The sequence below is a fragment of the Salvelinus fontinalis genome, chromosome 22, assembly GCF_029448725.1.
Source record: "Salvelinus fontinalis isolate EN_2023a chromosome 22, ASM2944872v1, whole genome shotgun sequence".
Classification (NCBI taxonomy): Eukaryota; Metazoa; Chordata; class Actinopteri; order Salmoniformes; family Salmonidae; genus Salvelinus; species Salvelinus fontinalis.
In genome coordinates this window covers 8,013,129-8,026,544 of record NC_074686.1, presented here as the reverse complement: position 1 = coordinate 8,026,544, position 13,416 = coordinate 8,013,129, and the positions used below count along the sequence as shown (strand labels likewise).

The window sequence follows — 13,416 nt, the reverse complement described above, 5'->3', positions numbered from 1 at the left end:
GAAACAGTGAAAGAGAAAGAAAGTGGGAGGGATGGACGGACAGAGGAGAGAAGGAGGGTGGGGGAACTGCTGGCAAAACATGAAAAAAAGAGGCTTATCAATAACGGCTTTTAAATTTGCCAAAACAAACAGCCAAGGAAGTAGAACCTCATTCTATCCTCTTCTCCCCCTCGTTCCTCTTTTATTCCAGCTTTCCAGGTAGCCGGTTACTATTCTCCAGCGTAGTGGGCGACAGTGTAAAACAATATGGTTTGGGTTATGCTCCAGTGTAATCCAATCCAGCCAGGAGAGGAGTGTGTGTGTGTGAAGGGGTTACAGAAAAGGGGGCCTCAGGGTGCCACACAACAACAACAAAAATCAATGGAGACACAGTCGAGGGAATCCAGTAAGCATGAGAGCAACCCCTGGCACCAGACAAAAGTGGAGTATTTTAACCAATGATGTATATAAACCCTGGATTGCTGATGCTATACATTGGCCATTTAGAGGCTTTGAAGCCACCGGTCGGCCATATTGGCACTCCCCAGGAGGAGCAGTCCTCCATAGGAATGAACAGAATGCTAGAGTATTTCAATTAAAATGTTTCAAGGACAAAATGACATGTATTTGAAGTAAAGAATCACCGGTGTTGAATGTTATATTGTTTTGTGCATTGTTGAGTGATGTTCTATCGACTCCCTGGGTCATTTCATGTGTTCATGTCCATCTGACCTATTGCCGTTCAAGCAGGCAGAAATTCAACCGGTGTGACGTAGCGTTGCAATAATGCCGCTCGCACTACACTGGAAGTTAATAGGAATACGATTTTTCGATCGCCAAAAACGTCCATCTTGCATGTCAGATGTCAATACTGGCTGATGTCAAAACGTGAGAGGTTGTCTTCTCGCGAATGAGCCATCATATTTCTGCGATATTCCAACCTCCAGAAATGTGTAATTTAACAAAAGGGTTTAACACATTTCTCCCATTTGTCTGCCTCTTCAGTCCAGGGTGAATTGCATGGTGCCGTTGTGAATGTCAGACTGCATCGATCGGCAGGTTGAACATAGTGAGATTGTAGACTCTTAAATAGATAGCTGAAAAATTGGCTAAACAAACTGCACTAACTAGCTAATAAAAAAGTGTCCCAGTTTCATTGAAGAACCAAAAAAATGGACAGCTTTGTCATATAGATTGCAAAATAGTTGGGAAGAGATTTTTGATGTAACGATTCCATGGCACATGGTTTAGGAACTGATAAGCCAAACGACGGCGGATTCAAAACGTTTTCAATTGAAATCATTATGCAAAATTGTTGCAACCAATAGAATGTTATATATATATGGGGGATACAACCATCACAGCTCTGCAGATTTTGCTGCGAAGAGACAGAATCATTAGATAATTTGTTTTGGTACGGACTGTATGTAGTCTGTTTTTCATGGCAGATCCAGGAATGAGAACTACAACATTTACCTGGAGCTAACTCTGCAGATAGCACTGCTGGGTCAAATCGACCAATAATAGAATAATACTCTCAGCAAAAGGTGTTTCATTTACAATCTGTAGAAACTATGAAAACAGAAAAGGTCCAGAACTTTTGTGAAACATCACAGCACAGTGGAAAAAGTATGGTAAATATGGATATGGTAAATAGAAAACATGAGATGTTTTCTATTATACGGAGTCCCCCTGTGGTAAATTCAATTGATTGGACATGATTTGGAAAGGCACTCAACTGTCTAAGGTCCCACAGTTGACAGTAAATGTCAGAGCAAAAACCAAACCTTGAGGTCGAAGGAATTGTCTGTAACGCTCCGAGACAGGATTGTGTCGAGGCACAGATCTGGAGAAGGGTAACAAAACATTTCTGCAGCATTGAAGGTCCCCAAGGACACAGTGGCCTCCATCATTCTTAACTGGAAGAAGTATGGAACCACCAAGACTCTTCCTAGAGCTGGCCGCCTGGCCAAACTGAACAATCGGGGGAGAAGGGCCTTGGTCAGGGAGGTGACCAAGAGCCCGATGACCACTGACAGAGTTCCTCTGTGGAGATGGGAGAACCTTCAAGAAGGACAACCATCTCTGCAGCACTCCACCAATCAGGCCTTTATGGTAGTGTGACCAGATGGAAGCTACTCCAAAATGATAGGCACATGACAGCCCGCTTGGACTTTGCCAAAAGGCACCTAAAGGACTCTCAGACCATGAGAAACAAGATTCTCTGGTCTGATGAAACCAAGATTGAACTCTTTGGTCTGAATGCCAAGCGTCACGTCTGGAAGAAACCTGGCACCATCCCTATGGTGAAGCATGGTGGTGGCAACATCATGCTGTGGGGATGTTTTTCAGCTGCAGGGACTGGGAGACTAGTCAGAATCGAGGGAAATATGAACGGAGCAAAGTACAGAGAGATCCTTGATGAAAACTGCTCCAGAGCTCTCAGGACCTCATGGGGCAAAGGCCCACCTTCCAACAGGACAACAAGCACACAGCAAAGACAATGCAGGAGGGGCTTCGGGACAAGTCTCTGAACGTAGTTGAGTGGCCCTGCCAGAGCCCGGACTTGAACTCGATCAAACATTTCTGGAGAAACCTGAAAACAGCTGTGCAGCAACGCTCCACATCCAACCTGACAGAGCATGAGAGGTTATGCAGAGACAAATTGGAGGAACTCCCCAAATACAGGTGTGCCAAGCTTGTAGTGTCATACTCAAGAAGACTCAAAGCTGTAATCGCTGCCAAACCTTCTTCAATAAAGTACTGAGTAAAGGGTCTGAATACTTATGTAAATGTGATCAGTTTGTCATTTATATATTTTTGCACAAAATTTTTTTAAAAAACCTGTTTTTGCTTTGTCATTGTGTGTAGATTGATGAGGATGTTTTTGATTTAAAAAAAAATCAATTTTAGAATAAGGCTGTAACGTAACAAAATGCTACGTTAATATTTTCGAATGCACTGTATTTATGTACAGTATATTTGGACACACCACACAAGGGTTTTTCTTTATTTTTACTATTTTCAACATTGTAGAAGAGTGAAGACATCAAAACTATGAAGTAACACAAATTGAATCATGTAGTAACCAAAAAGTGTTCAACAAATCAAAATACATTTCAGATTCTTCAAAGTAGCCACCCTTGGCCTTGATGATAGCTTTGCACACTCTTGGCATTCTCTCAACCAGCTTCATGAGATAGTCACCTGGAATGCGTTTCAATTAACAGGTGTGCCTTGTTAAAAGTTAATTTGTGGAATTTCTTAATGCGTTTGAGCCAATCAGTTGTGTTGTGACAAGGTAGGGGTGGTATACAGAAGATTTTATTTTACCAAATAGGGCCAAGTCCATATTATGGCAAGAACAGCTTAAATAGGCAGAGAAATGACAGTCCATCATAATTTTAAGAAATAAAGGACAGTCATTCTGGGAAATTTCAATTACTTTGAAAGTTTCTTCAAGTGCAGTCACAAAAACCATTAAGTGCTATGATATAACTGGCTCACATGAGGACCACCACAGGAAAGGAAGACCCAGAGTTACCTCTGCTGCAGAGGATAAGTTCATTAGAGTTACCAGCCTCAGAAATTGCAAACCAAATAAATGCTTCACAGAGTTCATTAACAGACGCATCAACATCAACTGTCCAGAGGAGACTGTGTGAAATCAGGCCTTCGTGGTCGAAGTGCTGCAAAGAAACCACAACTAAAGGACACCAATAATAAGAGACTTGCTTGGGCCAAGAAACACGAGCAATGGAAATTAGACCAGTGGAAATCTGTCCTCTGGTCTGATGAGTCCAAATTTGAGATTTTTGGTTACAACAGCCCTGTCTTTGTGAGACGCAGAGCAGCTGAACAGATGATCTTCCCATGTGTGGCTCCCACTGTGAAGCATGGAGGAGGAGGTGGTGTGATGGTGCTTTGCTGGTGACACTATCAGTGATATATTTAGATTCAAGGCACACTTAACAAGCATGGCTACCACAGCATTCTGCATATTTTTTAAATTTATTTTACCTTAAGCTAGGCAAATCAGTTAAGAACAAATTCTTATTTTCAATGACGGCCTAGGAACAGTGTTGCCCCTTGTTCAGGGGCCGAACGACAGCTTTTTACCCTGTCAGCTCGGGGATTCGATCTTGCAACCTTTCGGTTACAAGTCCAACGCTCTAACCACTAGGCTACCTGCTTCCCATCTGGCTTGCACTGGTTAGCTTAAGGTAAAATAAATAAAAAAATGCAGAATGCTGTGGTAGCCATGCTTGTTAAGTGTGCCTTGAATTCTAAATATATATGAGGTATTGGAAATTATGCAGACAATTACATTGGTTGAAGCTACAATCTGCAATATTAAAGCTGATCAACCCCGAAAAAAATATGAATAAAAAAACTAGCTAATTCACATGCTGATATAGAGAGAGCATTGCGGATTTTGTAATCGACTTGAGCTGCAACAGTTTTCACAACGATTTTCACTTTGCCACCAATCTTATTACAACGAAAAAATGAAACAATTGTTCACAAAATATTGTTCTCACATAGTGTTATGTAACACTGTAAATTATAGGAATGAGTGATTTTGGGTGGATTTTTCCTTTAAGTATTTTTGTTGTTTTAGTTGTTGTAGTGGGGGCAGTAACATTAGTTAATCTGAAAAACTTCTACTTTACGGAAAATATTTGTATATATTTTTAAGTTTAGTTCACAATATATAATGTTTAAGTATGCATTAAGGCGTCTGTAATAGAATAAATGTAAACGTGAAAAAAAATGCATTTCCATAGCCTCCAAAATATTTTTTACAACGGTGGGGGGGTGCCAAGATGGTGGCATGGTGGCTTCAACAAAGCATCCCGGTAGTCATCTAGTGTCTTTACAAATCATTGATTTTAACCAAGTTTGTTGTCCTCCTTATATTGTGTCCTTGTATCCCTGATACAGTGCCAGTTGTGGTTCAGTTCCTCCTCCTACACTCGTTCTTCTCTCTTATCCTCCCTTCCCTTTTTCAGTTGCTCTGTTTGTTTAAAGAACTCTGGCGGAGACCGCAGCCGATGTGAACTCAACGCATGCCTGCTCTCTCTTCCCCCCCCCCCCCTCCCCTCCCCCATCTCTCCCGTCTAACTGTTGCTGTGATCCGCCCGTGGCCTGCATGTCAAACACGCTAAATACTCTACTCTTTCTTTTTAACTCTCCCTCTCCCCCCTCCACCTCTCACTCACTCTGTCATTTGTGGTGCAGCTGTCATTGCTGCACCCCTCTGCTCAGCCTCTCAGCTACCAGGAGAGATGGAAAGCCAGAGAAGAGAAATGAGCGAGGGATAGAAAGAAAACCAAGGAAGGTTTATATATGAATAGTATTTTTTAAATGCCATCTGCCATCTCCATTTTGAGTGTCGGGTTTGATCCTTTCAGCATTCCATCCCTGATCCCGCTTGCAGTCTCTGTCCATCCCCCACTCCTCTCTTCTAAATTGTCATTCATCCCCCGTTCATTTGGCCTGTCACGGCTGGTTAAGGAGTCACAGTTCTGACTCAGACAGGAAGAGGGAGGGGAGCAGGCCCCAAAATCCCCCAGCGAGTTAAACACATTGGGGACGCAAAGCAGTGGAATCCATTCATGTTTAACCCTCAGCCAAAAGGTCAAGCTGTAGGTCTCTAGACTTTATATAATAACGGAGGCCTATGACCGTCTCCGCAAAGTCATTAGAGCGGTTTGATGATATACGCGGGTGCATAGGCACGGGATACTGACAGTATTGACTTTGCTGTGGAGGGTTTGATCACAAGAGTGCTCCTGTAGAAATGAACAGTGTGCCCTCATTTCCCTGTGTTTCTCCACCTCTTTCCCCCTTTCCTTTCTCTCAACAGAACTCAATCCATGTCTCATCCATCCATCCAGATTTCAGGTTTTTAAAACAAGTCATTTCATGTCATTTCTCTCCATTACTTTCCTTTTCCCCCTCCCCCTTTCTCCCACTCGTATCCAGGCAGCGAGGAACTGCTCTCCCTCTCTGTCTGAGCAGCAGTTATATTATTAACTAGGAGTTTTACCTGAGCGGCTCAATGAGGCTATTGTTCTCTCAGTCCCCCCCCCCCCCCCCCCCCAGACACAAAGAGAAGCATGGCAACCCATCCGGCAACTTCAACCATCCTGCCCCAGTACAGTACATATGGTGAATAACAGACTTGTCAATCAAATTCACACTGGTGGTACAATACTTGTAGGTGTTACAGATTCTTTAACTGCAGTCATGTGTGGCCAGTGGGCACATACGGTTTCCGAAAAATGAAGAATTCACACCTTCATACCTGAAAGACTAACGTATTGTTCATAAGATTTATTTATTTATTTTTTAAACGACGGTGTTCCGCATTATTAGGCAGGGTCTGGAATGGATATGGCGCCCATATGTGAACGATAAAGTTTTTTCCATATCCAAGACCTGGCCAAATAGAGGTCACATTTCTGCTTTGTCCCAGTTTCTGTTAAACAAAATAGACAGGCACACAAAACACACCCTCTTTCTCTTCTTCTAAGTTTATTACTGAGCTTCTTCATTTGACATTATTCTAGTCGTGTAGTTTATGTAAAGAAGCAGTGTATCTGTTATGGTTGGTCTGGTAACAGAGGATGGTGCCGATAAGGGGAGAGAGGAGATAAGCAGTGGCATGCCCGTCTAATTCACAACAGCTGAGACAATATAGGACCCTGAGAGCAGGGAGAGAGAGGAAGAATCAACACACACACACACAGTGTGTTGTCAAATCGGACAGTCAGTAGGGTACAGTAAGGGTCAATTTGAAAAACAGCTCATATGATTAGTGAAAATTGGGTTAGCCTGATCCAATCAACCCCCAAGAACAGAAAATAAACAAAGATGAAAATGGACCAAAGAGCTCATGAACAAAATGAGCTAAATAAATAAACAGAAAGTGTAGACCCACACAATTGGGCCAGGTCTTTGAAGATGATAAATGAGTATAGTAACTACGTAATTCACGGGGAAGATATACTGGAACACCTAATCGACATGACATCATACTACCAGTAGGTCATGTCGCTTTCAGTGTAAACCATCTATCAAAGAATCTTTAGGAAAAAGAGCCAATTTCACTATGGGGTTTCCCCCCCTAATGATTAAATGATGGGTGAGTAACAAGAATTGAGGGAGTTGTAAGCTGATCCTAGATCAGTGCCTATGGGCCACTCCTCCCTGAAGCGTGCACACGAGCTACATCAGCTACCCCGTAATCCCTAATCAGCAAGACTACGCCAATGTCCCTTACTGTCTCTGAGGATTTGGTTGGAGGGTAGAGGGAGAGATCTGATTCGCAGACCATATGGTAGGGACGTCTCTATCACGCCTGGGTTCAAATATAATTCAAAATCATTTCAAATACTTTAGCTGGGCTGGAATGAGCTTGCCTGTTGCACTGAACCAATATGATAGTCCCAAAAGTCACAAGCCCTGCCCACTTGGCACTCCAGGCAGGCTAAAGCAAACGTTCTAAAGTATTTGACGATTTTAAATAGTATTTGAACCCAGGACACGGGCCTACGCAGACGGGAGAGTGGAGAGGGAGGAAGCAGGGGTGAGGACAGCATTTAAGGGAAGGCATTCCTCACCCGTCACCCCTGTCCCCCTTATCAGTCCTACACAGGAATTCCCATTTGTAGCAAGGGGACTTAAAGCTTCACAACACCCCTCAACTCGTCCCTGTCCCAACCCATAGACTATGTCAGCTGCTCTGGAGCTAGGGGACATACAGTAGAGCCACACCCTGGAGAGAGTGTGTGTGTGTCAGAGGATGTTTCTAATTCCAGTCTTTTCGGGGGCGTATCCGGAATCTCAGCTGTCTCCCCACCCACCACACACATCCTCCCACACACACCTCGTCGGCACACAAAGCATCCCTAAATACACACGTGAATTCTGTTGATCACATAAGAGCACGTCTGCAGATAGTATGGCGGTCTATAAAAACATACTTGATAAACAATCTGACTTGCCCGAACATGGGCCAAGACGCCACGTGTACGGAGAGAGACTGGTAATGTCACAGGCCATTTAAAACATCTCCCTATCCTCCTTCTCCTAACTCTTTCTCTCATCCCTTCCTCCCTCACTTCACGCCTCAATGAGATCAGTGTTCTATTGCTCAACGATACAATTTCACTAATCTGACAATACACCCCCCCCCTTTTTTACACACACAAATCTCAAGCATTATGACATCATCTCTGTGGATTGGGCTATTTTTTATTTCTCTAAACTGGGGTCTGGTGGGGGGATGGGATGGTGGGCCAGTCAGGCTAGTCTGCTTTCAGGGCAGACCGGCATGTTTAGGCTTGAAATGACCTGGGCGGAATCCATTACAGCCCAGAGGAGAGAGGGGACATAGAGGGGGAGTGGGACGGAAGGAGGGAGGGGTTGAGAGCGAGAGGGAGGAAAGGAGAAGAGGGAAGGGGGGGGGATGGGGCAAGTGGGCTCCCTGAGTGAACGAAAGAGGATCTTACGCAAAGGGAAGTCTTGCTCGTCCCTGTCTGCCCCTCTCTTTTTCTACCTCTCACTCACCCCCCTCTTTCTAGCTCTCTCTCTTTTACCCCCCCCCCCCACCCAAATGCCCAGTTTGTTACTACACTCTCACTCATGCACATTCCATTAAGCTGTCTCCCTTCTCTTTTCCCATCCGTCTCTCTCTCCCTCAGCTACTCACAGCTCTTTCTCCTCTTCCCCCCTCTACCTCTTTATCTCCTCTGTCTGCTCGTCTTCTGCCACACATCCATCCAGCTTTCTCTCATTAAGAGGGGGAAAGAAAGGGTGGGGGAGAGAGACAGAGAGAGGGTAGTAGTGGCCAACCACAATATTAAGTGTCGATAAATCAAGAGTACAGAATAAGAGACAGGACAGGGAGGAAGAAAGAGAAAGCAGACTCAAAGAGAACAAAAAACCTGTCTTGTATCCTCCCACACTAAGACACCAGCTGAACCAATCAGAAACCACTGTGCAGTAAGCCTAGCAACACACCTCCAGCCAGACACAAATAAGGCTCATCTTACATTGTAACATATTTATAATTATAATTATCAATTGATATATGATATGACAATATAACCAATCATTAACACAATCTACGTAAAAATGTCCCCAGTCAAAAAACAGGAAGGCGGGTTTTGCAAACTTACTTGCTTACCAGTACTTCTAGTGCCGAGGATGTGACATAAAGCAAAGGGGAAAAAACATATCATTCGTAGTAACGGCCTCAGCCAGAACGAACTACCTGTGTTGTACAGTACTCATGAAATCTCATTGAACATTTCACAATGAATGGAAACCAATGGAAAGTAGTAATACAATGGAGAGGCCCTGTCGCTGTATTCCTATTCAGCAAGACACAGCAAATTCCTATGGAAAGTTCGACAGTAGATTCCTATTGAGGGGCGGGAGTAGGCAAATTATTGTTGGCAGAGTTAGCTAGCCTAGTATCTCTCCTAGATAGCGAAGAGGATAGCTTGAAAAAAAAATGTTAAAAAAATAAACGTATGGTGTGCGATTCGCTTTGGTATCAAATTTAGCCCGGCGTCCATCACGGTGGTGACAGGCCCTAACGAGTTCCAAGGGCTGGCGCCGGCGTGGTGGGGGGGTCGGAGGGGGGGTTGGTGGAACGTTATAACAACGTTTTAGACGGGTGTGACTCAGCATACAGCACCCGTCCTGCACAATAGGTCGACGAAGCACACACATCCCTGGATCAGTTCGCTGCAGCTAGCGACTGGAACGAGCTGCAAAAACCCCCACTCAAACTGGACCGTTTTATCTCCACATCTCCTCATTAAAACAATCAATCATGGACACTCTTACTGACAGTTGTGGCTGCTTCGAGTGATGTATTGTTTTCTCTACTTTCTTGCCCTTTGTGCTGTGCCCAATACTGTTTGTATCATGTTTTGTGTTGCTACCATGTTGTTGTCATGTTGTGTTGCTACTAACTACGTTGTTGTCTTAAGTCTCTCTTTAGGTTGTGTTGCGATGTCTTTCTTGTCGTGATGTGTGTTTTGTCCTATATTTTTAATCCCAGCCCCCGACCCCGCAGGAGGCCTTTTGGTAGGCCGTCATTATAAATAAGAATTTGTTCTTAACTGACTTGCCTAGTTGAATAAAGGTTAAATATAAATAAATGGGGGAAAAAGATACACGTCAAATAATACTATTATATTATAGAATGTTGTGTGTGCTAAATTTGCACGTACAAGACAAGCGCCACCACTACTATCCGCTACCTATCTAGAGCACATCGGACTGTTAGCTTAAGAGGCCCACCGGACAAACTCTTTGGCCACTATACCTATTTTGCCAATTGGCCTGGTTTACCACACGGAGCCCTGCTGATCAGTCCGCCGACGCAACAGCACGAGGGGGCCACAACAGACTTTCCTGCATCGCATCGTCCCTCTAAGGCCCTGCTGCTAGCTTGCTAGGCCCGGCCTGCTAGCTGCCTGAAGCCACGCACTGGACTCCTATGATCACCCGGCTACGCATGACTCTCCCTTACGTCAATATGCCTTGCCCATTGCGGTTTTGGTTAGTAACTACTGCTTTATTTCACTGTAGAGCCTCTAGCACTGCTCAATACACCTCCGTTAACAATTTAGTTCCACTTCCCACACACACAGTGACATCACCTGGTTTAAATGCAATTTCTAGAGACAATATTTCTTTAATCGTCACTCTATGCACAGGTTTACCCCCACTGAATTCACATCCTACCATACCTTTGTCTGTACATTATGCCTTGAATCTATTCCACCGTGCCCAGAAATTTGCTCCTTTTACTCTCTGTTCTGAACGTACTAGACGACCAGTTCTGTTAGCCTTTAGCCGTACCCTTATCCTACTCCTCCTCTGTTCCTCTGGTGACGTGGAGGTGAATCCAGGCCCTGCAGTGCCTAGCTCCACTCCAATTCCCCAGGCGCTCTCATTTGTTGACTTCTGTAACCGTAAAAGCCTTGGTTTCATGCATGTTAACATTAGAAGCCTCCTCCCTAAGTTTGTTTTATTCACTACCCTAGCACACTAGGCCAATCCGGATGTCCTAGCTGTGTCTGAATCCTGGCTTAGGAAGACCACCAAAAACCCTGAAATTTCCATCCCTAACTATAACATTTTCCGACAAGATAGAACTGCCAAAGGGGGCGGAGTTGCAATCTACTGCAGAGATAGCCTGCAGAGTTCTGTCCTACTATCCAGGTTTGTGCCCAAACAATTTGAGATTCTACTTTTAAAATACATCTCTCCAGAAACAAGTCTCTTACCGTTGCCGCTTGCTATAGACCACCCTCTGCCCCCAGCTGTGCCCTGGACACCATTTGCGAACTGATTGCCCCCCATCTATCTTCAGATCTATCTTCAGAGCTCGTGCTGTTAGGTGACCTAAACTGGGACATGCTTAACACCCCGGCCATCCTACAATCTAAGCATGATGCTCTCAATCTCACACAAATTATCAATGAACCTACCAGGTACAACTCCAAATCCGTAAACACGGGCACCCTCGTAGATATCATCCTAACCAACCTGCCTTCCAAATACACCTCTGCTGTCTTCAACCAGGATCTCAGCGATCACTGCCTCATTGCCTGCGTCCATAATGGGTCCGCAGTCAAACGACCACCGCCCATCACTGTCAAACGCTCCCTAAAACACTTCAGCGAGCAGGCCTTTCTAATCGACCTGGTCCGGGTATCCTGGAAGGATATTGACCTCATTCCGTCAGTAGAGGATGCCTGGTTATTCACAAGACAATACAGGCCTGTGTAAAGAGTAAAAATGGCCGCCGGCCCACCCATCACGGAACATTGACGTCCATTCTAGTCATTCCATTTCCATGACAGTAGTAGCACATTCACAACAATAAATATCAAACTCGTTCTTACCTTGAACTCGTGCAGCTGCTGCTTGATGTTCTCCACCTCTGTCCCCACCACGCCCTGCGCGTTCAGCCCCTCCTCTGCCCGTCCCAGCAGCCCTTGCAGCTCCGCCACCTTGGCGTAGAACTCCCCCACCTTCTCGGCAGCCACCTCGATCTGTCCCATTCTGGCCTGGCCCCTTTCGGACAGCTTCCCAGCCTGGCGGCTCAGGGCCTCAGTCTCTCTCCTCAGGGCGAGGAGATCGGGAGACGACCCCTCGCGCCGGAGCATGGCGGTGCAGTCGCCTCCGTGACCTTCGAGCTCTGACCTCAACGTGGCCAGGCGAGCTAGGAAGGCCTGGACAGCATCTGCCTGCGAGGCAAGCGAGTCGGCGTCGCGCCCCACGGGGCTCAGCGAGTCTAGCTCGTCGTCCAGGTCAGCCAGGTGGGAGAAGAGGTCGCGCACCGAGGACTGGACCTCGCCCACGCCCTGGAGACGGGACTCCAGGGTGGAACAGCACTTTTCAATCTTGAGGGAGAGGGAAGGGAGAAAGAGAGAGAGAAAGGGGGGAAGGAAGGGAGACAGCGTTAATAATGTTAGCAAGTTGGAAACGCCATGGTGCCTTGCTGATGTAACGATATGATATAAATACAGGGACAAATACAATTAACTAGGCTACATGAGTCAGCATTTTATCTCTGTTTTGATGACTCACTTTTTTCTCATTAGCAAGAGAGTTAAGAGACAATTATCTAATCAATAATGGTCAAATGTAATATCTCCTTACCATGCATCTGATGAAATACCGTATTGATTTGTAAGTGAAACAAGTCTAAGTAACTATATATGGCACATTTGGTAACTATACCTATCAATATACAGTACAATGCTCCTGTCTCGTTGGTTTACATTTCAGTATGGTGATTAGATGGTCTGAAGCGTTCGAGCTGTATAATGACCATATAAGATCACTTGAACTCCTCTGTCAGCTAAAAAAGACATTCTGTTCTCTTTCAACACACACACACACACACACACACACACACACACACACACACACACACACACACACACACACACACACACACACACACACACACACACACACACACACACACACACACACACACACACACACACACACACACACACACACACACACACACACACACACAATGACCCTTGCTAAAATTGGCTCCTCCTTTGTATCAGTCACACTCCAGGGTGAATAGATTGGCTGTGTTACAATACTCATAAATGGCTTTCTTTCCTTGTCTCCTTCCCTCATTTGTCCACTCATGTAATTGTAAAGGACATGTCAAATTGATAAGTCCAATAAAGCCAAACAAATGGTATCAAAAGAGAAAAGGCTGTTGAAGAGTATTGTGACACCTCTATTTGAGTGTTTTATATTTTTGAAAACGACACTTCTTTTTTGTGACATTCTCCTATTGAACAGAATGTTGGCCTCCATCTTTCATCGGAGTGTCTATGAAATATTTATACATGAAATACACTGTATACTAAA

General features: G+C 44.7%; 1 protein-coding gene across 17 annotated transcripts in view; it reads right to left on the bottom strand.

Moving 5' to 3' along the window:
* Positions 1 to 13,416, bottom strand: part of LOC129819666 (microtubule-actin cross-linking factor 1-like) — a 264,150-nt gene that overhangs the window by 54,111 nt on the left and 196,623 nt on the right. For all 17 annotated transcript variants that reach the window (XM_055876130.1, XM_055876131.1, XM_055876132.1 and 14 more), the window contains one exon: positions 11,916 to 12,416. In XM_055876130.1, coding sequence (XP_055732105.1) covers positions 11,916 to 12,416 — 501 coding nt within the window. The remainder of the gene's footprint in view (positions 1 to 11,915; positions 12,417 to 13,416) is intronic.